The 26,167-nt window shown below is 39.9% G+C and overlaps 1 protein-coding gene and 1 long non-coding RNA gene across 3 annotated transcripts in view; one reads left to right on the top strand and one right to left on the bottom strand.

The window, feature by feature from the left end:
- Positions 1–7,855: 7,855 nt before the first annotated feature.
- LOC129103922 (uncharacterized) lies at positions 7,856–17,569 on the bottom strand. Its single transcript, XR_008531750.1, has 3 exons — positions 17,528–17,569; positions 17,319–17,441; positions 7,856–8,469 (listed from the first exon to the last, which is right to left on the bottom strand). It is a non-coding gene; the product is annotated as an uncharacterized LOC129103922 (long non-coding RNA).
- A 7,305-nt stretch (positions 17,570–24,874) lies between these two features.
- The window catches only part of gabrr2a (gamma-aminobutyric acid type A receptor subunit rho2a), a 37,985-nt gene continuing 36,692 nt past the window's right edge, over positions 24,875–26,167 (top strand). Inside the window, exon 1 of one of the 2 annotated variants that reach the window (XM_054614022.1) lies at positions 24,875–24,989. In XM_054614022.1, coding sequence (XP_054469997.1) covers positions 24,875–24,989 — 115 coding nt within the window. Of the gene's footprint in view, positions 24,997–26,167 lie in introns of both variants that reach the window. The other variant, XM_054614023.1, reaches the window with a different exon arrangement.

Here is a 26,167-nt window from a genome sequence, read left to right as displayed (position 1 = left end):
AGACAAACTAAGGAAGCAGCAACATGTGAGCTAACGAAGACAAAGCGGCGCATACTTGATAAAACGTTCTGCACATGCGTACACATCAGTAACGTTAGCTTTGGTACAGACATTTACTTTAATACTTTAATACTTTAATAGTGCTAAACCGATAGCCGCGGGTCGCTGTGCTACAGTACACATGACGTCATGAAAACGGGAAAAGGCGGGACGGGTCCGTCACGTTGTAAACAATCCCGTTTCAATGTTAACTTTTGTATTAAAAAATAACACGTTAGCTGACCTAGCAGTTAGCTAACTCACTGAAGAACACAGCAGCCTTACCTGGTTCATGTGTTGTGGAGGCAGAAGGCATTCTGCAGCAACATGCAGAAGAAGAGGAGCGGACTGGACTTGCTATCTGTTACCGAACTTTCTGAATTTCAAAGTGCGCATGCGCAGTGGTAGACGTTCTCTCTCGTCTCTGTACTGAGCGTTGTGAACACACAGACTTTCTGTTAAGGTCATGGACATTCTTACACATTAAGATTCAGGTAGAAAAGGAAGATGTCAATCAAATGATATCTGAAAAAATAAAGTATCTAAGCAGAATAATAAACAATGGTATCAAAAAGTCAATGGATCTTAAACAGGGGCTACAGAAAATAATTATTATTTATTTGATTGTATTTATTTTATTATTTAAAATATAAGACTAAAGTAGTGAACTCAAGTCACACGTGTGTTTTTACTCATGTCTACCCATGCGCAGTGGCCTTAGTTACCTCAGCAGATGCCCAAACCACTATCCAAAGTTTTCTCCACTTAACATTTTCAGTGGATGGCGCTTCTTATTAGTAAACTTGACATTGTGGGTTAGTTCAACTTTTTTCAAAGGTATTTGTTGACCCAACTTTGAAAAAGGTGTAAGGATAACAATTTTGAAGTTGGGCTTTTTAGAGTGTAGCAAGGATCAGTGAGAAGGGATTCATATTTAAATGGGCTTCCTTTGGGGAGAGTGAGCTGTGATTGGTGTGTGGCTGTCAGCTGGTTACAGCTGGGGGCATATGACTTCAGTGTCCTGCATGAACACGATGCTTCATTTACCCAGTCTCCTCCTTCGGCTTCAAAAGGGAACTACAGCTATATTCAAAATTCATAGATGTTTTCTTTATGGTAGGGTGACCATATTTTGATTTCCAAAAAAGAGGACACTCAGCCCGGCCACGAGATAGCCTACTTAAATGATACTCGCAGTTTACCCAAAGATTCCCTATAATTTTAATATATATATGTATGGATAGAATATTTTGTTATATTACAAAATAATATCTCTCAAAGACAGAAATTCAGATAGGCTTCATAGAGGTTATTGAACTTTCTTTATTATGCCTCAATTGTAAAAAAAATATATATATATATATATATAAATGTAAAATAAATGTAAAATCTCTGGAATAAAATAATGATAGAAATAATGTCTCTTCTGTGTTAGAAAAATGAACTAGTAAAATAATAGCTCTCTTTCAAATCTTAGTGGACAAATAAATAAATAAATAATATGAAATAATGTTCTAAATGATACCTCTTCTGTATTAGAAAATCCAACTTTAACAATATATTTCTCACTAAATGTTCAGTGTAATGTAAAATAATAAAAAGTACCCTCACAAGATATTACTTACAAAAAACAAATATATTATTAACAAAAAACATATGGATATTAACAAAATAGATATTAACAAAAAACAAAATCTTTAGTTATCTTCTTCATCCTCCTTGTCTACCCATCCATATTTTGCAGTAGAGCTGATCTTTCCCAGCAGTTTTCGGTTGCTCAACATGTAAGCATGAAAGTCTTTGCAAGAAAACACAAATGTAGAATACTTTAGAAAAAACATCTCTCTTCCAAAGTTAAGTGCCATGTGCAAAGACAGCTGCCAGACCAGTAGCTAGTAAATATCATTCAAGATGTAATTAATAATAATTACCAAGTCATAACATATGAGTATATTAATATTATACATGACTCAGGGCATCAGCTAATCAGATGGTCTGCATTTATAACTACTACAGTCATTAGTTACCCACACAGCCCGACACAAAATACAGAAGTTAGCCTAACACACACAACTATCAACCATTGATTATTATTATTTTTAACAGAGTCTCATGTTCCTATGCCTACAGGAAAATCACATGTTACCAAAGCAGTCTTCCACCTCCCCCTCTTCCAAAACAGGGCCACATACAATGTCATCACCTGGTAATCTCATGCTAACGTTAACGTTACAGCGTCACTAATGACAGATATGAAAACATTGTCATAATGTTAACGTCCACTGACTTTTATAACGTTACGTTAGGTCTTCAATTCAGACCTAACGTCCAAGTCTACTGCCAATTCACACAAAATAAATAAGTTCATATACACAACATACCATTTATGACCGCTGGTCTTCTTTTCTTTCCTTTTTGCCGCCTCTAGATTGTTGACGCTGCCGCGTCTGGTCGTACGTCCTGATTAACGTCTGTACGTCATACGACGTCTTCTCTGGCGATGCGTTAAATGGCTACTGTAATAACGCTAACCCACAATGACAACCGGGGAGGGGGGCACACACATATGTAAGGGATAATGCCCGACGAGGTGTCCATTATCAGGAATTAATGGACGACGTGGAGGCGTGAACCATTAATTCCTGATAATGGACACCTCGAAGGGCATTATCCCGCTTATACCACGGTCACTTACCAACGGTGACCAAATTAAGAGCATTAATTTATATTTTCATGCGTTTTACAATTCAAATATAAAGTTTTCCACAAAGCATAACTTTGTTTCCCTGGTTACGCCTGAGAGTCTGACTAATACCCGGAACCACCATTACACGCCCGTTGGGTTCTCATGCAACGGAAACGTTGTTCACTCCTCCAGTAATTAGGACGAACCATAGCTACGACTTTAGAACGGGAGGTAGCGGGAGGTATTATAGTCCGCTCAGCTTTCATGGTCGAGGCTTGCAACCATAATTCATGCCATTTTTCATGCTGACTGGATGTAGGCATATCGTGCTTTTTCATGTTGTAGTCATGGCTGTCAAACAATGTTTTTAAAAATATTTAAAAACCATAGGTAGTACGTTTTTATTGAAAAGAAACATGTCAACAATTAATTGTCAATTAATTAATAACCTGGAAATCACATAGGCCTAAATAGAAAAAACGTAGGCCTAATTAACGGGGGCTTAATCAACTTTAAACTGGGCCCTATGTGTTACAGCTGTTTTATTTAAAATTAAATTCGACGTTTCCATTTATGGTGAAATTTGATAGCGTTATAGGCAAGTCCGGCATAGCGGCCTGTGAAGGAGGGTTTTTGACAGCATGGGCACTGTTTCTCGGGACATTTGATGACAAGACGTGGCTCCATTCTCGTCTCTCCTGCACTGATGGAGCCCAGTAAGCACGCAGGCTGCTCTCGCATCGATGGCCTGTCACCGACATTATTTGACGACTCTCCAGGCCGGCGTCTGAGAGCCGACCTACAGCGGTGCTTCGGAGGCTGTGGTTTGTGTAGATCTGCGAAAGACCCACCTGAAATGTAGAATGACAGGATATTTATTATATTATGGGGATGGAGGGAAACTATTTAGTAGCTATGGCCTAATACAAAATTATAGCCATAATCACCTCTTCGCTGATCCTTTTTAACATGTTCCCGAGGTAGTGGACACCCATCGGCTCCCGGGTGTACCACACGCCGGAGGCCAGGGTGCGCTTTGGGTGGAGGTAGAACGATTTGGCATCTGATGGACATTTTGCAATATATTTTTTGAAACTTTCCACCGGACACAGCGGATCCTCAGGCCTGGCAAACATAAACCCTCGTAGGTTTTCCTTTTCAGGTTCATTCGGGTCTTTGTGATTCTTGCTTTGAGGATTGTGCGCCAGGCTGACATATTCCACCCCATCCTCGTCTCTCTGGAGGATGAAAGATGACATGGATAGCTCCCGGGTTCCCTCCCTGCCACGCCGAGCCAAACATATTTGGATGTCGAACCACACTTTTCTGACCAGGCCGACGGGCGAATCAGGAGACAGTGCAGTTGAATATTTAATACGTTCGAGGTCCGACTCGGAGATACGGGGACGGTGGAGGCTGGTATCTTTACCACTTTTCCTGTACCGTTTAAGTACGGATTTAAACACGGCATTGCTGGTCCTGAATCTGGTGTCAGTTATAATATTGAAGCCAACTATATAACGCTTAATACCGGCTCTCAGACTCCTTAGGCTGGCTATGCTGTACTCCCCTCCTGTCTTGGTGGACTGGACAGCGGCATAAAACTCCCGCAGAGTCTCATTAGTTTACGAAGTTGGAGTCCATTCGTTTTTGTTCAAGAAAGTCTCTCAGTATATTAACTGCCCATTTTGTTGTTTTTTTGGTGTTGATCTCATCTTTGTCATCTTCTATTTGATTTAATTCTCCCGGTGTTAACTCCTTGTGCCGTTGCTTTCTTTTCCTCTTTTCCATTTCTTTTTCTTCTGCTGCATCCCAGTCATCGAAGTTGTCATATTCTCCAAATAAATTAAAAGAAATGTTGAAATCACTCATTGTTACTTTGTTGCGGTGTTGCAATAAATTGTAAACGGCTTTGACTGCGGTCCCGTTGTTATGGTTACTAATTTTAGAGACGATACGCCAGCGCGCATTAATTGAGAACGGTAAACAGACAATTTGACGGAACTACTTGTCCAGGTGTCCGTATATCAGGAGTTAATGCACACCCTGCAGCCAATCAGAATCGAGTATTCCCGCAGACCGTGGTATAAACACACATATACACGCACAGAAGGAAAACCGGACATTATCATCAATTAATAAAAAAAACCCGGACGCCCCGGACGGGACGTAAAAAGTGGACATGTCCGGGGAAAAGAGGACGTTTGGTCAGCCTACTTTATGGTCTCCTAGAGATATATATATATATGGCAACACTTTACTGAGACAGTTTTATCCTACTTTTCCTTTAAGTCGTCATTAATTTAAACAATTTGCTTTGTTTGGTTTTGTCTTTTAGTTTCTCTAGCGGTAGGACTCTTTGGGTGACAATGCCAGTCAGTTGGTTGGTTTACCACTTTCGTCCAGACTGATGTGTCTCAAGAAATATCGGATGGATTGTGATAAAGATTTGTACAGACATTATGGCAGTGGTGTTTCCATTTAAATCCCTGCAGTCACACTGGGACCAGTGGTTCTTTTTAAGGGGCTTAATTAAAATCTGAAACTCTGAAACGAAGCGATGACTTCAGCACTGAAGCTGTTCAGAAGCCAAGTCAATCATCCAAAGACATATACAGCAAGGTAAGAAGCAGGACAGTGTGTCAAATAATCAATAAAGGTAATTCATTAAAAAAAAGATATTTACATGTCTTAAATAAACGTGTTGTCTTACAACAGCATACAAAAATGTATACAGTTTTACCAAGCTTGTGCTCTCATATGAGTACAGATCACATCTGAAACCTGAAAAAACAAAATGACGATCTGAAATTTTCTTTTAATGCTTGGCATCATTGACATTGGGTGGTTAAGAAGGGCACTAATGGCATATTAGTGCCCTTCTTAACCACCCAATGTCAATGATGCCAAGCATTAAAAGAAAATTTCCAATCGTCATTTTGTCATCATATAACCTACAGTATTCTGGAAGCCCTAGTGCTCGCTAGTGACCAGTTGGGTTGGAAACCTTTAATAATAAAAGCTGAAGGAATCTAATCCAGGGAGCTTTGCTATCTCCTCCTGTTCTTTTCTCTCTAGTATTTTCTTACTGACACGTTTTATGATTGAAAAACATGGCCGCTCGCTCGGCTTACAGATGTGCTCAGCTTCTCAGTCTTGACAGGCTACCGTATATCTTATCGTCCTCGTCACGTCATCAAATAGAGACCTGTCATCAACATACATATGACCCAGCAATCATCATTGCATATCTGTATATGACAAAAATACTTAAAAACAATAATTCATTATTTTATTATTTTTAAATAATTTATTAATAGTTTTTAAAGTTTATGTAGAGCAGTTTTTTTAAAATAATTTTATCATAATTTATTTTCTAAACTATTTCACCCATCCAAGATAGAAAACTATGACAGAGATGGATTTGCTTGTTAAGGACATTAAAACAACACCATGTTTGAGTGAACGTTAGTTCTTCTTACGCAGTCGTAGTCTGTGGTAGCAATATGAATTTCTCATAAGGTACAGTACATTACCCATCATATAATTGAAGGCACTCCCCTCTCATCCCACCCCACATATCCACTGTCTGCACTCCCAGTGTTAAAGCCCCTGCTCGGCACTCTAGCTATAGCCTACGTGACCTACAGTATTCTGGTTAGTTATTAAGGCCATAACTCAGATATGGCAGAGCTTGAAAACAAAAAACAAGTACTGAAGGGATTTCCACAAGTAAATAGCAGCAGACCTTCTGCACCGGCTCCTTAACTCATCCTATATATATCCAGGTGACTGAACAACTTGTAAATTTAATGAAATAAAACGAAACTGCAGGCTTTGTCCATGTTACTGTCTTTTTCACTGCTACACAACAGCCTCAGGGCCATGTGGACTTCTCTCTTTAACAAAAAAAGGTTTACATTCCGTGTTACTCACTAAATCTCATTGTGTCTTTCTTTGAGCTTGCAAATTGGTTGAATGCATCTTCTTCACTGTTTTAAGTATTTTAAATCAGGCATTGCGTACATCCATGTTTTATTGCCAGCCGTCTACTTCTCTACTTTTTTTTGGTGCACTGCAGTGTTTCCTCACCTTACCACCACCTAATCCTAATCAGAGGAAAGGTGTTTAATCAGTTAAACAGAGTAACATGGTATGAGTGTGCACATGTTAAAAAACAGCTCTGTGGTGCTGCTAGAGGTCAAGAACACCACAGGGTTCCTTTAATTAAACGTGCCTTACTGTTTAAGACTTTGCATTTACATTGATAGTCTTAGCTCCTTGTGAAACCTTTTATCACTCACAACTCACCTATGGAAGTCATATTTATTTCATTGTGCCGTGACTATACAGATTGGAACTTTTCCTGCAATTTAACTTTCTGATATCTTTTTCATCACATTCTGCCCAAAAGAGGAAAAGACAATATATAGATGTTACCCTTTAGGCTGTTCAGATAAACCTTTTCTGATTATGCTGCTTTTCTGTCACTGTTCAATGTTAGAATGGCTACACAACCAATACAGAAACATTAAAAAGGTCTTCAAAAGGAATTATGTTGTCTGAAATCTGAAGATGCAAGGACAGAGGTGTCAAGCGTGTTGCTTTTTTTCTTGTCCCACTGTTTGACGAGAAAGAAAAAATATATTTCACTGTCACAAATCCAGCTGCAGCCACGAATCTTCCCTTCACTTAGGAGGAGACCTGTGTATGTCTGGCTTATAATGTTATTATTTTGGATGGATGGACGGACGGACGGACAGACAGACAGACAGACAGACAGACAGACAACTTTATAAATCCCAATGGCATATTTTAGGAGATAGACAGAGCAGCCTCCTCTCATCGGAAGAATAGTCATCATTTAATAAAAGTAAATGCAATGCAAAGGGGACACTTGCTTGAGGACAATCTAAAATATATCAAAGCATCATATTTGTATTCTGTGAACAGAAATGTTTTCATATTCCCCTGAAATGACACTTGATTGATGCCTTCAGGTAAAACTGTCTCATTAACACAGTGAAGAGACGAGGACGACAATGATTAAGTTCAATTCAGTTTATTTTTTGAGACTCAAGGCTATTAGAAAAACATACACTACAAATTCAATACATGGTTTACAGTCGTCATACATTTGTTCTGCAATGAAGTACCACAGATATGTAACTATATAACAAACTCATGGCACTTGCCCTGATAGATTTAAATTTGGAAAATTGAGGTCCTTATCCCCTCTTGGTCTCTTTGACAGAAATAACTTTAGGTGATTTACACAATGAAAAGCCTTAGAGGCATCAATAAAGTTGATTAGGACAGAGGAGTTTGGCTTCTTGGCTACTTCTTTCAAGGCAAAGTTACACCAGTAAGACCCATGCTTAGCCTTGAACCCAAACCGGTTGTCTGTGGTACAAAAATGTACACAACCGATTGAATAGAATGCTCTTCAAGACTTAAAATACCACACCAGCCATGGCATAATGCCTATAATTATCCAGTGTTGTCCTTGGTGACATGAACAAGAGTAACTGACAACACAACGCCTTGGTTACAATGGTCTGGAGAAGACCTGTCTGCTCCGAGATCAGATCTTACTAGCATTTGGATCTGATTACTCAGACCACATGCCGAGGTGTCCTGGTTCATAATGAGATGGGATCTCAGTCAGGTGTGGACAGCATGTTGACACAATCCACTTATGAACCGTAGGTCTCCATCATCCTCCCCCCGACACTGGAGTTCCTCTACAGAGAAGAGCAGAGTGAACAGACGAAGAAAAACCAATTTGCTGCTTCAAAATAAAAGCTTTAAAATAACGATAAGGGACTTTTATTATTTATTGTAAAACGTGTTTATCACTGAATAAACAGAACTTTCTGAGCAGCTTTTCTTCAATAAAACTATTATTTCTACAGCAAGGAAAAGTAAGCTGCAGAAAATAATAAGGGGCTTTATCCACCATTTTAAAGTCGCTCCTTGACGACAAAATTAACCCATCACTACCCGACCAGGCAGGTCGTATTGAAGTGTCAAGCGTGGACGCAGCTGATTTCTGATCTAGCCAATTCTATCACAAAAAGTCACATTGAGAAGACAAGTGTAACCACCGCCGCAGAGTCTGGAAATATGACTCCGCTCACAGTGTGTGACGGCCCGATTTGCACATTGAAGGGATCCTGCATTTGATCAAGAGAATTCGATCACATGATGTTGTTGCGTGTCATTCATGAGAGTTATTGATCAGCTGATAAATGTCTTGATATCTATTGTGGAAGAACAAATAATGAAGGAAGTTCCTCCCTGGCCCAATTACTTGGATTGATAAATGCAAATTTAAAATACCAAACTGCAATGAATGAATCTAAACCTTTCAATCTGCAGCTGTATGAAATATCTAAGAAAATGACAGGAGGATCTGGAGATCAGCATTGCACTGCACACCCAATCAACACCAGAGGGACAAAGCTAATGTTCTTTTATTATTACAGTATGTATCAGAAACTCCCCACTGATCCACTAAAGCTCCCCAATAAACTTTCCCTTTTAACATTGGAGGATGATTCTTTGAGCTGTTATTCATCTATGTAGCCAATTTACTGCAGAGGAACAGCACCTCCTGATGTCAGTGTAAACTCCACACAGAGATAAACTCATTGAATAAATCTTCCAGTGGTGAAAAATGCAAAGCAAATGCAGCTTACATCTTGGCAGATGTGTTGTGTTATGTGAATACTGATGCTCTAGTTTTGTAAATGAAAACGTGACACAAACTGAACTGTTCTATCTTTATCTTCACTTTCTCCCTTCTGAAAAAAAACATTGTTGCTTTCACTAGAGGAGCACAAAGAACCATTTCTCAGGCATGTTGAGAGGTATTCTGGGAAACGAAGGAACTCTCTAACTAAAGCTGTAGTAGATAAGGTGGGTTGAGGGACAGTGGGTTAAAATGAAAAAGAATATTACAGCACTTCATCACAACTCTTGGACTTTATTAAAGCTAGGACTGGTAAGAGACATTATTTGATACATTTGTTGAAAAAACATTAGTCAATAAATCGAGTGCTCTGACTAAAAATGTATAAATTCTGGTATCTGTGGCTGTCGCAGGATTTACCTGCCGACCTGACTACCTGTGTGCACTCCATAAGCTCAGTTCACACTCTGATAAGTCGTATAGTGAAGCCAGCTCCAGATGCGCGTGGCAGAAAAAAATGGCGTTATCAAGGCCCTGGAGTGATTCGTAACGACTCCACAAGTGGTTGAGGCACTCGGTCGTGCACCTGTGAATTTTTTACTTGCCGCGCGCAATCACGATAAAAGCACGATTTATGTCTAGGGATTCTACAAAGAAGGCTAGTTCGTTTTTGATGCTTTAGAAACAGGAGGTCTGAGGACATCTGAGTAAATATTTAGCAGCCAAATCAAATAGTTTACAGGATATTTAACAGAGGTTTCTTTGTAATACATTTAATACTTGACTTGTGTCTTTACAGGGCTCGTACAAAGACAATACAGTAGTCCATGAATATGAGATTACAGTTAATTACTATCCCTCCTCCACATTGTGGGGGTTAGTTTATGGCTTTTTGCCGGTTTCACTGGTGGACTTCTTGCTTCTTCACAATACATTTTGTTTACATGCACTCTGAAGTTCCAGAGAATAGCGCAGCGAACAGCTCATTGAGCATATTTGTGCATGCTTGAAGCTTCTGCGCCATCAGCGGAGACTGGTGCTACTGTGCCAATTGAAAGTATAAACATATATCTATAGTCTTCCAGAAGCTGCTAGCTTGACAGTTGGGAGTACTACAATAGCCATGTTGGTTGTTTCCGTTCATTATGTCAATTTTGGGCGAGTGAAGAAAAACATACACCTAACCCACAGCTGCCTGTAGCTCCTCGTAGGAAGCTGGATTGGTCCCTGCTCATCCGACTTACCAGACGCAATTGCATTCATGAATCCATTTGCCGTGCAAGCTGACTCTTACCTACCCGAGCTTTAAACCTCAGACATACGGCGTCTAACAGAGTTCCCCTCAAAGCTTCCACACAACTCATACACAAATACAGAGAGCAGAGCCAGAGAGGTGACCTCCACCTGTGATGAGTGGAGGGGTGTTTAGTCATAGCTCTCTGCTTTGGAAACATAAAAACAAATTAGGTTCATGCTCAACAGGGTAGTGTTTGTTCCCTGCTGCAGGGCTCCGGGGCCTGAACAAAGCTCTCAGAACAGGAGCAAACCCAGACTAAAGAGAAGGTTACTGTCACTGTAGGAAACCATGGTCATATGAAATGTATAACAACACATCCAAGATCAGCTGATAAAAATCGCAGCACAGGGAAAAGAATGTAACAGTAAGTTATCCACTGAGGCCAACACCTCACAGTGGTTACACTTACAATATGTGACACCAGCGCCACTGCTGCATCCAAGAGCTGGAGGGGTTAGTCTAATCATGATCATCATCCATCATTTCATAGTGGTGAATATTTAAATCTTGGATGATGAAGCTCAGCTGTCAGGGCTCTGGCTGTGACCTCACGGTTTTCCCTGTGTCTCCTCCTCCCCTGTCTGTCACTGTGTGTTCGTGTCTCGTGGGCACTAATACAACTCATCCCCACCTGGCTCACCTGCACACCTGGCTGCAATCACCACGTCACCCACAGCATAAAGCCTCCAGCGTTCCTGCCACGTTGTCGCCGGATTGTTGCGTCCACCTCTGTGGTACTGTGACTCTCGTCCTCCCAAGTGTCTCCAGTGAGTTTTTCCTTTTGCTGTATTCCTCTAGTGGTTTTTCCTAACTTCTGCTTCCTGTGCCTATGATCTCCTAGGTCTGCACCTGCATCTTCATTCATTCATCATCGTCATGGTGCGTACTCACGCAATGTCATTTGTGCCACCCGGCGCAAATTTGTGTTCATTCCACATCTTTGCATTGACTTTGTTGGCCTGTATACTCAGAGCACAACAAAATGCTCCGTTCTGTTTTGCTTGTCAGCCCTTCAGGTCGAAGGTTATAAAGCTAACTGCGACTGGGCAAACATAAACAACGGTTTGAGGTCCTATTAAAGTAGCCCAGACCAAACAAAATGCATGCTCAGTGGGAGGGCACTGGACACGTGGCCAGAGAATAACATGAAAATAGACCACCAAGAGTTGACGTTACTTAGGCAGAAGAGAAAAGTTGGTGAGATGTCCTCAGATGCTCAGACTATTACCGTCTCTCTTGCCTGAAGAAATGTGCCCTTTAGTGGCTCTTTAGTGGGAACTTCCTGAAGGAAGTTGAGCCATTAGCCAAGTTTGACCCTGTGATGGAAATCATTTGGATGAAACGAACGGCAGAAGATAAATGAACTGATCATTCTTTAATCACTCAGATCATTTCTACTAAAACAGTTTAGAAAATTGCTTCCAAATCCAGGAGCCTTATGTCATCTATTTTTATTAATAAAATGGTGGAGAAACGGCTTACATGTCTCAGTGGATGCTTCTATATGCTGGGTAGAAAGGTTAACCACTGAGCTGATTGCCTGAAATAAAACCCTTGGGTTGTGGTAGCTACTAGCAATAAATGGGAGAAATTGGGATACCTTGCTTCTTTAACGATTTACTGATGATATCCCATCACCAAGCTTTTTATGATATCAAGAGAGACCTTGAGTTTCTCTCTACTTCTTTCCTCACAAATGTTTTGCTTGTTTTATCTTGATGGTATCAAGGATAGTCCGACAACTCCTATTTAAATGATGTAAAAATTCATGCAGAGACAGCCTTCTGATTAAGAGCATCATAGGCATTGAGCTTTTCTGCAGAAACTGATAGCTGACTTGAAAATAAAGGACCAAGAGCAGATACAAACAGATGGCCTTGGGCTAGGAAACAGGAGAAAGGTATGATAAATCACAGCCTTGTTATGAGAGACATTCAAATGTAGCGATTCAGTATAATTTAGAGAAACACTATTAAACTGCACATGGTCATTTCTTTCAAAACTGGCAGTAAAAGCAAAAATGGAGGAGCAGCGACAGAGTTAGCGATCATATTTTGCCATAATGAATGAAAAAGCTCTGGAAATGATTAACTCGAACCAGTGTTGGACTTAGGCGACCTGATGATGGGCACTTGACAGAAAACCTAGAGTGTTAGTAAAAATGATAGCTGATCATAGCTGATGATAAAATAAAGTAGTTAGGGGGACTTCCTCATGGGGAGGGACAGACGGACATATCCATAGCTTAACTAGCATGGATATGTTAGTATAAAATAGTTGTCTAAGGGACCTCACAACACTGATCCGCAATTGAGACAGTCAATATATAGAAAATATATAACAATAAACATTCTAATACAAATAAGACAATCTGAGGGAAATCATTTGCAAACATACATGAAGAAAGTTGATAAGAAAGACGTCAAGTAACTGCCAAACACTGGACCACCAAACCTTTCTGTTCCACAAATATCTGGTGAGAACAAAAACTCAAGGATTCCATACAGCTAGTTGCAGAAGACACATGATATTAGAAGATGTACAGTATCATCAAAGATGGAGCTGGTGGATCAGAGACGTCAGAATGAACCGACAGGATCCGACCAGCACCAAAGTCCTGTGTGTAACTAGAGCTGCTCTGTGCTTATAGAACTATTATTGTGCTTATAGTTATTATCCATAACCATTGCTCTATTTCTCAGAGGCTCTATCCTCTTCTCCCATGTTTTAAATTTTTTCCCAATTCATATCACCACATTAATTAGCAGCAAGGGCTGTCAAGTTGTCATGTTGTCATTGCGTATTTTTTTCGATTTCTGTACTCATTAGTTTTAAAAGAGCATGGAAAGAGCTTTAAATGGGAAATATTCATCCACCCACACATGGCACTGACAAAAAAAGCACATTCACATCTACAAGCAATGAGAGGTACAATAGCCAAGTGAGCTAAACTGTTTGTCTTTGGACTGGCGGAGTAAAGTGGAGCACTCTGAGGAAAGTGGAAAATGCAGCAACTTCACAGGCCCAACTGATTTCCATGCTTTGTGCAACACAGAGATATATAATAATGAACAGACAAATATATGCCTTGGAAATTACAAAACGTCACTGAAGTTAAATAACTCTTCTGTGGCCAAAGCAGCATTCCCTGTCAGCCCCTGCAGTGACTCCGGCATGACCAGTATGTCAGAGTGTGATGGTCACCTATGGCGATGTGCTCTGAGTCCTGACTGAGCCCTGACCACTGCTACAGGAAGACATCATTCTAGCAGAAACACCTGGGGGATTTCTGTCTATTTGCAGGGAGGAGGCATGTGAGAAACACATTGAACTCTGGGGTAGGAAATCATGGCGGGTTACCTGTGACAGATCAGCTGTCTGTCTTCATCACTTGCCAACAAATAGTTCCACTGTACACTGTAATAAAAGACAGTTGCATTTGATATCAAGCTGCGGAATCAAATGTTAGAAGCTTGAAGTCCCTGACAACTCATAGTCAGAACTATACTGTATGTTATAAATGTAACTTATAGATCAGGAAAACATTTGATGGTGTTATGCTTTACTTCACAATATTTGGCTGTAATTCCTCCATTCAATATCAATTCTAAAAACCATCAGCACAAAGGGAAACAAAGCAAGTATCAGTCTCTAAAGGCTTTAGGGGTTTCTGTTTCATAATTAATAATATGATGTATTTTACAAAACAGGAGATAAGTGTCTCTATTACTGCAAAGATAAACATAAACTAACTGCAGCTTCAGAACATTCGCATACTGAATCAGCTTTGTTTTGCAGCTAAGAGACTCTTTTACTGGAGATGGAGCGTTATGAAAAGAATAGGGCTCTCAGCGGAGACAGCCTTGGGACAGTCATTTCTGGCTCACCTAATGTATGGTAAATCACTATGGTAACTAACTGTTGTCTTATCCAGAGCTGTTATTGTTACATATCTTATTTACTTGCTCCCATATGTTTTTTGTTTTCTTATTTTTATTGTCTGATGTGCAGGCAGCCTGTTTTATTATGATATTAAATGAAAAAAAAAAGAGCATATTATCAGCTGTTATCTGCTACACCTCAACTTTTCTCTTTTTTTACAAATCCAACCTGGGAACTGATCGGTTATCGGTCTGATGACGGATTACGGGAAACCCAGACCAAGATCTCTTCCGTGCACCGGTCATTGTTGACAATTTGGGACGTGAGAATGGAGTTGGAGTTGAGAGACGACGTCTACGGCTAATCTCTTGAGATATCTGCACATGGTTTCAGATAAATACAGTGGATATAAAAAGTCTACACACCCCTGTTAAAATGCCAGGCTTTTGTGTGTAAAAAAATGAGACCAAGATAAATCATGTCAGAACTTTTTCCACCATTAATGTGACCTATAACGTGAACAATTCAACTGAAAAACAAACTGAAATCTTTTAGGGGGAAAAATAAAAAATAAAAAAATAAAATAATGTGGTTGCATAAGTGCGCACACCCTCTTATAACTGGGGATGTGGACAGAATTAACCAATCACATTCAAACTCATGTTAAATAGTAGTCAGTACTCACCTGCCATCATTTAAAGTGACTCTGATTAATCCCAAATAAAGTTCAGCTGTTCTAGAAGGATTTTCCTGACATTTTCTTAGTTGCATCTTACAGCAAAAGCCATGGTCCGCAGAGAGCTTCCAAAGCATCAAAGGTACCTCATTGTTGAAAGGTATCAGTCAGGAGAAGGGTACAAAAGAATGTCCTGGACGTCGCTCCAAAATTGATGAAAAGATGAGAAGAAAACTGGTCAGGGAGGCTTCCAAGAGGCCTACAGCAACATTAAAGGAGCTGCAGGAATTTCTGGCAAGTACTGGCTGTGTACTACATGTGACAACAATCTCCCGTATTCTTCATATGTTTGGGCTATGGGGTAGGGTGGCAAGACGGAAATCCCTTTCTTACGAAGAAAAACATCCAAGCCCGGCTAAATTCTGCAAAAACATACATGAAGTCTCCCAAAAGCATGTGGGAAAATGTGTTATGGTCTGATGAAACCAAGGTTAAACTTTTTGGCCATAATTCCAAAAGGTATGTTTGGCGCAAAAACAACACTGCACATCACCCAAAGAACACCACACCCACAGTGAAGCATGGTGGGGCAGCATCATGCTTTGGAGCGGTTTTTCTTCAGCTGGAACCGGGGCCTCAGTCAAGATGGAGGGAATTATGAACAGTTCTAAACACCAGTCAATTTTGGCACAAAACCTTCAGGCTTCCGTTAGAAAGCTGAAGATGAAGAGGAATTTCACCTTTCAGCACGACAACGACCCAAATCATCAAAAGCATGGCTTCACCAGAAGAAGATTAAAGTTTTGGAATGGCCCAGCCAGAGCCCAGACCTGAATCCAACTGAACATCTGTGGGGTGATCTGCAGAGGGCTGTGAACAGGAGATGCCCTCGCAATCTGACAGATTTGGAACGCTTTTGCAAAGAAGAGTGGGCAAATATTGTCAAGTCAAGATGTGCCATGCTAATAGACTCCTACCCAAAAAGAGTGCTGTAGTAAAATCAAAAGGTGCTTCAACAAAGTATTAATTTAAGGGTGTGCATATTTATGCAACCAGGTTTTTTTTTCCTCTAAAAGATTTCAGTTTGTTTTTCAGTTGAATTGTTCACGTTATAGGTCACATTAAAGGTGGAAAAAGTTGAGACATGATTTATCTTTGTCTCATTTTTTTACATCACAAAAACCTGGCATTTTAACAGGGGTGTGTAGACTTTTTATATCCACTGTAGCTGGTAAAAAGCTAAACAATTGCAGATGGGTTCCAAAATTGCATTTTGATCATTGTCTTTTTCCTCTTTTGCTCTCCACACAGACTGTTTACCTGCATGCAGCCAAAGTCTGCTCAAACGTGAATGGTCAATTTTACTCAGACTACAAACAGACTTTAAATGGAAACCAGAACACTTGCAGAATTCCTGTACTGAATTCTCATTTATGTTTTGAGGTAAACATATTTTCTCCTGGATAACAGTTGTAGTTTTATCCACGTTATTAACAACACAAAAGATAAACGCAACAAAACGTTATCTAAGTTACAGAGGTTAATTTAAGTCAACAAAGACTTTTGGTTTAAACAGGATACAAACAGTGGTCTTCTGAAAGTCCTGTGTTTTATTGACCCATCCAATGACCTGACCTCCTACAGAGGTGAACTTCCATGGACTTAGATTAGAAACGTATTTGAGATATGTCAAATACAAACCTAATGGAGTAGTAAATTAGTTTCCCTCCAAGCGTAATTGACAAGGCAGTTTGTCGAATGGGAACATACATTTTAAAGGAACCGGATATCTATAACAGAGATTAGTGCAAATCTGATTTTAGTGTTTAGTTGGCAAATCAGTTGGTGCATTTGAAGAGGCAATACGTGCAAGAGGACTGCGAACATGAGGCCAAATGAAATGCGAATGAATCATAGTCTCTTGTTTCCTGTTTCCAGTTAGTTAGCTGGCTGATAGCATTTAGCTTGCCTGCATATTTTAAGTATTGTTGTCTCAAGGGTCCTACACAAACTCATTTCTGAAAAACATTCTTTCGTCAATCACCATTGTGTGGCAGAAGGTCTAAGTTGAGTCCTAACCGTTTGGGGGTTAAGAGCTACAGCTGGTCATCCACTGATCCCAGGGTTGGCTCCTCCTGCCCACATGTCCAAGTTGTCTTATCCGGCCCTGCACCATAGGTTATGATTTTCTCTCTTTCATGTCATCCATTTATCTTTCATGTTTAGTGTTTTCAGTTTGATTCGGTTACTCACCTCTTCTCTTGTTTCAGACCACTTCTCTTCCTGCCTTTGTGTGTGTCCCTTAATGTGAACACAGAGCTTACCTAAGCAGCTCTATAAATGCAGTCATACATCTTATTATCTGGTCAGATGACATCAAGGCTAACTGTGTAGACTCCTCTTTACAGCATAAACAAGACTATAAAGAGCTGTAGAACTCAGGGGAACTGCAGCGCTGGTTATACTTTTCTGGGTTCATCACCATCACACAATTGGTAATATAAAAATATTGATCAGTTTGGCTTCCTTTTCAAGTAAATGTCAGCACATTAGTCATTAGTAATGAGTACTGTAAAAATAGCATGCACTTTGATGTTTCCCACTAAGAATGCTGATTAACAATTAAATTGACTGAATGTCAGAGAAAACACCACAAATAAAATGATTAAATCCAAACAAGTATTGACGTAAAGACACTGTATACAGCTCTGGTAGGGGCAGCAACCTGTCAATCACAAGGTAGACACGCCCTAAAGCATTCCCTGCTTTATGGCCCCTTTGACTCTAAATGGACCATAATTTAAGAAATGAACATCATGCTGTACGGAAGAAGGTTTGGAACACCACGTGTTTGTGAAATTCTTCTAAATATTACATTCAAACACTACTATTTTGAACATGAAGTACCGAATACCAATAGGTCAGACTTGTCTTTTTTCAATGGCTGTCAAATACAAGGGGGTCTTGTGTGGCCAGTGTGTTGGAGACGGACACACTGAAAGCAGTTCTCACAGTTCAGTGAAAAATCTCATTTAAAACTTAAAAACATAGACACTGAGGCAACAGCTGCATATGTTATCTTCTTTATGAGTCAGACCAAGTGCTGCCTGGAGCTCTGCATATTTAAATAAAATTAAAGGTTCACATGTTGCTGTGATGAGCAACATGTGATAGATGTTCTAGTGACGGATAATAGGCTTTGATGAAGAAGAAAACTGCCATCACAAGGTGTGGAGGCATGTGTGTGTTTAACACACCTTTGAATGGATTTGTTCATACAATGGACACAATTGGACACATTGTTTCATGTTACTTGATGACCACTGACTTCTGGTGAAACAGTCTAAACATAACAAAACAAATAGATGGTAATTGTAAAAATGTGTAGCCATGCTAGAGATGCTATAATAAATATACTTAGATGTCCAAGTACCTACAGGAACGTTCTATTTTATTTTATGTTGTATTGCTGTATATTATGTGAGGTTATATAACTACCTTTCATCTTATACTATATCTCATATCCCACACTATACTATAATTTAACATGTTACACTATATTATGTTAATATTTTACATTGATTTTGGCATCATAATCTTGTACCTTGTAAGTCTTTTCTCCACACACGCTCTTGTAAAGTTTTCTTTATTTTTGTTTCATTATTTATTTTTGTTTTATAAAGTTATATTATTTTTTTCTTTTACTTTCTCTATTTATCTGTACTATTTATATCATTGTGCTGCTGCAAGAACCAAATGTCCCCGCTGGGGATCAAAAAAGATTCATCTTTATCTTCAAATGATTCATCATTCCACACACAACAATAATGACAATGATGTTCATGAGCTGAGGTAATTCATGAGCTGATATCAAAGAAGAGTCTAACAGCCTCCAGGGATGGTATGATTAGTGGCTGCTATTCAAACATTACACACTCATTGGAGACTGAGTATATCATCAGCATTGTTACAGACTCACCATTCTGACTGGAGTTTCATTCAGCAGCACATACTGTGGTCTGCCACACAGATAATTACGAGTCCAGCTTGTCACCATGAAAGCTGACAGGATTGGAAGAGTGCAGACTGCTGTGGATTTTACTGAATCCACTTGAAAAGGACAATGAGTGAGCTGGCAGCATTCTCTGTGAGGGAACACAGCCCTGCTGGTAGGCAAAGAGGTTTGCATCCTCCTCCCCAATCACACTTTGATGGTGGGCAGCTTGAAGAGGTATCAAAGAACTCATTCCCTCGTCCAATCTCCACCGCTTCAACAGCCAAGCCTAAAGACATAGTCAGTCACGCTGTATAAGAATATTAAGTTATCTGCCACTTTGATAGATATATGGACAGATTGGTCTAAAACACAACAACTACATCAGATGCACACCTGGAACAGGAGACTCAGTGTATTCCAAATAGACTGTGACTACGTGTACATGCAAATATTCCTGTTTTGATCATAGAAAGACTATATTCCTAATAAGCTGTTTACATGGCTAATGAAAATGAATATTCCACTAATATTCCCATTTTCATGCAACCATGTATATTCTGATTTACAAAAAATCCACCCATCGGAGCATCCTGTGCCAGTCAATCCCACACCAATGCCATTCTCGGCTGTGTTTGAAGTGGCAGATGTCTTAACATATCGTTTATCACATCGGAATATGGAAGTGAAAAATATGAAAAAGTCGCAGTTGGCATATTTGCACATATCCAACACCCGGTTGATATCCAAGTCCTTCATTACGCTTAAAAGTAGTTTAGTTTCGCTTTCCGAACAAAAATGTAGGCTTTTCTTTTGGACATGCATCTCTACTCAAGCTTTGCACACTGTTGGCTTGTTGGTTTGTGTTAATGCAGAGAGCTGGTTGTAAACAGGAAAGAGGCCTCAAATGTCGCAAAGTGCCGTAAAAAACCCTATAGAGACGCACACTCCAAATGCGCTGTATACATGTACAAAGGACGCTCGTAAAACCCAAAGAAATATCTGCATATCATAAAATATCATAACATGAAATGCTCCATTTTCAGAGTATGATTCAGAATATCAAAAGAATATGATCTTTACATGAATCATATCTCGGTGCAACAATGGAAAAATCCTGATCACCTGTGGATTTCTTCAGAAGATCTGAGGGGTCTGTGTGTGGACTGAGGAGATCAGAGATGTAAGCTGGTGCTTTTTTCATGCAATGCTTTGAAAACTATAAAGCATGAATAAATAAATAATCAATATTTTATTGGTAACCAGTGAAGGTAGGGCAAATGCAGGGGAAATGTGGTACCCATTTGTCTGTTTTTTGGCCATCCAGCATTTTACACGCTCATGTGTTTCACTTGGTGCATGCTATCAGGGCAGCAATGATAAATGATGTATTTTCAATACAGAGAGCTCAGTGGAAGCAGAGCAAAAAGTAAAATAGGGCCTAGAATTGAGCTTTGGGTTCCAAGTAGCAGAAGATAATGAAAACTATTGATCACAACTGATACTCTGTGTTGCTGACAACAGTTAATCATTATAAAGCCTTACCCTGAATGCCAATGTGTTTAATTATTAATGGTAGATGACTATATCAAAAACAGCTTTCATGATTACATAATTTCTAGTCTAGAGACAACAGCTGACTCATGTCGTCGTTGGTTTGATTGATAAGATTTAGGATTAAGGAGTGAGATTGGTTTGGATAAGAATAGGCAGTATGGCAGATGTCTTCACCATAGTAGAAAAAAATATCGCTACCATGACATCACTTTTCATAATAATTATCCATGTGCTTCTGTTCAACATTTGGCATTACTTTTGGGATAATGGGCTTTTATTTTTCGGACTGCTGGGCTTTTGAAACAATGGCATGTCACCATCTAAAAGAGCATGATAAATAGTTTCATTCAGTCCTTCACTGGATATATTCATACACAGTGGTGCCCTTTGGTTTACAGCGCCATTGACCTTTCTACGCTTACGTGGTTGGTGTGGGAAATTGCTCTGTGTAGGCTCCCTGGAAGATGAAATCTTCTACTCATGAGTGGGATCTCCATTTTGACTACTTAACCCACAGACATGTAACTTTTAGCCACTGTTACATATTTGGGTTGAGTGATTGGGCAAGGCACAGTGTGTGAGTTCATACATTTTTGGGGGGAATTTTTCTTCGGTTGTTGAGTCTCTCACAAGCAACCTTAACAGTGGGATAAACCTTTTAAATTATGGAAAGCCTCAGCATGATGGATTAAAGTTGGAGATGCTCTTAGTGGAACAATATGTGATATGTTGTGTACTTGTTATACCTTAAAGTTTCTGTCATAAGGCAAGTTTGAACATAAACATACTGAGACTGCAGTGCTATATTTCTTCTTTTTGTCACGTTATTTAAAGAGTTGCATCTGCTGGTGCTAAACTGCTCATTTCTATTTGAGTAAGAATTTATGAATTCATCAGAACAATTAATTGAATGCACATTATATATATGTAAGCCTATCTATGTTAATTGTCTTGCGAGAAACTTAAAATGTTTTCTTGTATCACCTGAGTAATGAAAAATAAACTGGTTGTGATAGCATTTGTTGTATTGTTTGTTATCTATTTGTTCTCTTTATGGAATGGGCAAGGAAGGCAACACAGTTACCATGGTTACGATGGTTCTTAGCCCTGAGTTAGCCTAGGGGTAAGGTGTCGAATATTTTGGGTAAATCAGTTTTGATTTTTGTTAAACACAACTTGCATTAGTCTTATCTATGAGCAAAATGAAGCCTGGCCTAACACTATAGAGCCGTCTATGTATCCCTGTGAAACCAGCCCCTGGAGGTAGATACAAGCTATGTGGGCGCAGAGGCAGTGTAGTTATAGAAAAGTACACATAAGGCTTTGCAATATTTCAGTGTGTATGTGTGCTCTATGCCTGACCCCAACCCTTAACCCTGAGGTGCCATTGTGGTAACTGGTTATTTAATTGACATTTTCCAAATAGGCGTATTAGATTCTTGCTTTGACATAACCATCGTGTTTGTAAAGTAGACATGGATTTAGTGTGTGGAAGTATTTTGCAGGCAGTAACGTTATTAGGGTTTTAAGTTAGTATCAAGTCATACGCCGGGGAAATATAGTCTTACTACCAAGTCGCCGCTTACCTACAGTAACAGCAGTGAAATACACTAAATTCTGCCTCAAGTTGTATATCAGCTCATAGTGACTCCAGGGAAGGGATAAAGAGTTGGGTAATAAAGTGAACTGCAGTCTACAAAGCCGTGATGCTCCGCCCCTGCTGCCGAACAGAGCGCTGTTTTCCCGTTTATTCAAAGTTTATTCATAGTGAACGTGAAACAACGCCGACACCTGTCAGGTGTGAAGTAGATCAGATGAGCAGGCCTCGAGATATGAGAAGAACACACAGACAGACAGAGAGTCCTTGCTACATAGTAAGATAACCTACTTTGATGCATTAGAGTTTGTTATGTCTCAATTGTTTGTTGTGGCCCTCAAGCCTAGTTAGCCTGAAGCTGCCTACACATCATCAGCAGCAGAATGGCTTTGCTCTGACTTGAGCCATTCTGTATCCCTGGGTAGAGCAATGACCTTGGGCAAAGTGCACCAACAACACACATTTCATACTTTTCCACTGCGCTGAATCAACTAAAGTTCTCCTTTATATCCAACCTTTTGAAGAGGGGAGAGAAAAGTATAGAGACAGAGTATCTGTGTTTCCAGATAAGAAGATAAGTCTGAAGTCATTCTTTGTTTTTCTTTTTGTCAACAAATCCCATGAATACAAAAAAAAAAACCAACAATACGTGTTTGTAACTCTGAGCCTTTTAATCTATTGTTAGTATGAAAATCGTGGTTAGTTCAACCTTCAGTTTTTGGACAACAGTGGAACACAGAGGAAGAGATATATCAGTCTTTGGTACACACACAAGAATTGTTAGTTGACATTCATTTTTGGTTTGGTCTTTTCATGGGATTTGTTGACATTTATAAAATATGGTTATTGACATATTCATTAAAATGTACATATATTTAATTTCACATGTACAACATGTAATGAAATACAAAAATAACTGGGGTGAATGATACAGATAACGAATGTATACCCAGGAGTATATATATATAAATACATTGGTGTGCAATTGACTAGCCAAAACTTTCAAATAAAATTTGATTGCAGCTCATTAAAAATATGTTTTTAATCTCCATTTAAACTTCTCTTTATCCTGAACCTCCCACACATTTATTTGCGTTTGCAACTGTGAAATGGTCTATATTGTCAACCAGAGAGAGACAATTACCAAAGCGGTTAAATCATTGTTCACATTAACACACAAATTTTAACTCGCATTTGAATTTGCAATGAATTCATGCTTTGTTAGGTCTAATTAGGCCTTGCTAATATTGAAGCTGCTCCATCAACATTCAAAATAAAGTCATGTATGGGTAAATACAGGAGCGTTATCCGCTGCTGGAAATAGTCCCAAACAAATGCACTTTTCCTCCTGTGCAGGTAGCCTTTGCTATATCTACAGGGACCGGCCTTTTTAGGAAACTGAGTCTTTAAAAAAAAGCTGTATATCTGTGATCTTCACTGGGAAACAATGGGCTCATCCCAGAGAGTCAATGGAAGGAAAGGGAAGTGAAAGTATTGGGGGGGGGTAACATATTATATTTGCTGACAGTAATAGAAATATAGACAATCATAAGCTTCATTCTTTAAGTGCCGGATAATTTACAAATATATACAAGGAGTGATAACTTAGCAAAAATGTAAGCATTTGATGACAATATTACATTGACTGCTGTTTACATGATGCATGTTGACTTCATGGAGAGGCGTATAACTACACTTCAGTGTCTTGCTCAGGGACAATGTCAAGAGGAGCTGGGAATCAAACCGACAGCAGCCATCACGGAACATCACGCAGGCACCAGCCCAAATACTAAATCAGAAATGGTGGATGTTGCTGCTCAGGGCCACAGAAACGCTCCAGCCTCACACTCAGTGAAGATGGAGGTTGCCTTTAAAATGCTCCACCACGTCCCTGAGTTGAGTGAAACGTGATTCCTGTGATGAGGTTTTTATTTACAATAGGGAGGAGGAATAATCTGCCTCTCTTGTTGTGGCATGCCAGGCTGCAAATAATCCGTGTGTGTGTGTGTGTGTGTGTGTGTGTGTGTGTGTGTGTGTGTGTGTGTGTGTGTGTGTGTGTGTGTGTGTGTGTGTGTGTGTGTGTGTGTGTGTGTGTGTGTGTGTGTGTGTGTGTGTGTGTGTGTGTGTGTGTGTGTGTGTGTGTGTGTGCCCGGAGCATGTAGGCTACAGATGTTCAGCCTCTCTCTCTCTCTCTCTCTCTCTCTCTCTCTCTCTCTCTCTCTCTCTCTCTCTCTCTCTCTCTCGTGAGGATAAGTGCACGCAGCGCTTGGCATCGCGCACACAGACGCGCTCCTCTCCTGCAGCCGCCGCGCGGCAGAGAGTCTGATGCCATGACCGGGGACGCGTCCATCCTTCTCTGCTGAGGAACCATGCGCTGCCGGCCGAGCCCAGCTGGAATGAACCGACCGAGAGGGGCTTTCAAGGGACTCACCTGTGGATTAGCGCCGCCAAGATGCCTTATTTGACCAAACCTCTGATTTTGCTTCTGTGTCTGGTTCTTACCGGCGAATGCCGTAAGCACGGCCACCGGGTGCGGAGATGGACCGGTACCGTGGAGACCCAGAAGCATGGCATGTAAGTGGAAAAACGAGTCGAGGGTGAACGTTAATGCGCAGAGATGTGCAGATACCCAGGAGATAAAGATAAAAGTTTTAACTCAATTGACATCATCACTAACTGTGTCAGGTACAATAGTGAGCATGTAATTGGACATTGTTGAACTGTCCATGCAGTGATGATTTTGAGATGCTTGAGAAAAGTGGAGCTCATGGATCACTTGTCATATCATTGAGAATTATTTACATTTCCCCCATTTATATATAGAATAAAAAAAACAGAAGTCAGATGATGGAGCCAAATCACCCGCAGATAGTTAAAGATGCATTATGAACTATATGTGGGTGAAATGTGTGTTTTATCAAATGGTATAAAAACCCAAGTTTGAAATGTAACTTTCTTGACACCTTCTTTTTATTACATTTTTAGCCATACAAAATAATGTTTTTCTTTCCTGGTTTGGTAAAAAGCAGACTGAACTTTGCATACTGCAGAAATAAGGTGTGCCAGAAGTGGATCTCCGTGGCTTTATTGCAGAGTGATGACATCTTGGTGAAGGGCATGCAACTGTTTGTGTATGTTAGCAGGAGTGTCAGCAATACTCCTATTTATTGATTAATCTTTCTCATAGAAGGAGTGGAAATTGTAAAAATCCTGTTAAAAAAAAAAAGGTTAAAATGAGGCAAGTTCAGACTGATGGACTGCAGTTATTCCAGTGCTCTGCCGTGCGTTCACCCACACACAGTCATACACTGATGGTGATGGAGCAGCACGCAAGACAGCGACCTGTTCAGCAGAAGCACTTTCAGGTTCAGAAGGACACAGTGTTTGAGACCTCTCCAGAGAAATCAGATAGCATCCATCAGTTGTTCAAAACCCTAAAACCACCAGCTTTAATGTCAATAGAAGCAGGCAAAGGGCCTCGTACGGCTGTGGGAAATGTGACATCAAGCCTCAAATCCTTCAAGGGTGGAGGCCAGGGTTGATGAATGGACCGACAAAGATCTCATTTTACAGCCCGGTCTTCAAAAACACAAATTCCAAAAGAAAAAAAAACACATTTACAATTACGTTTGAGGGAAAGGTGTTTTTCTTTCAGATTATGTTAGTTATTGACGTATCACAAATATGTTTCTGATCAAAGTCAGCAGAGTCTGCAGGAGGAGGACGAGGTTGGGTGGATGGTTAG

Source organism: Anoplopoma fimbria, chromosome 15 (assembly GCF_027596085.1).
Source record: "Anoplopoma fimbria isolate UVic2021 breed Golden Eagle Sablefish chromosome 15, Afim_UVic_2022, whole genome shotgun sequence".
Lineage (NCBI taxonomy): Eukaryota > Metazoa > Chordata > Actinopteri > Perciformes > Anoplopomatidae > Anoplopoma > Anoplopoma fimbria.
The sequence above is the reverse complement of the archived record's forward strand: the minus strand, read 5'-3'. Positions and strand labels throughout refer to the sequence as shown.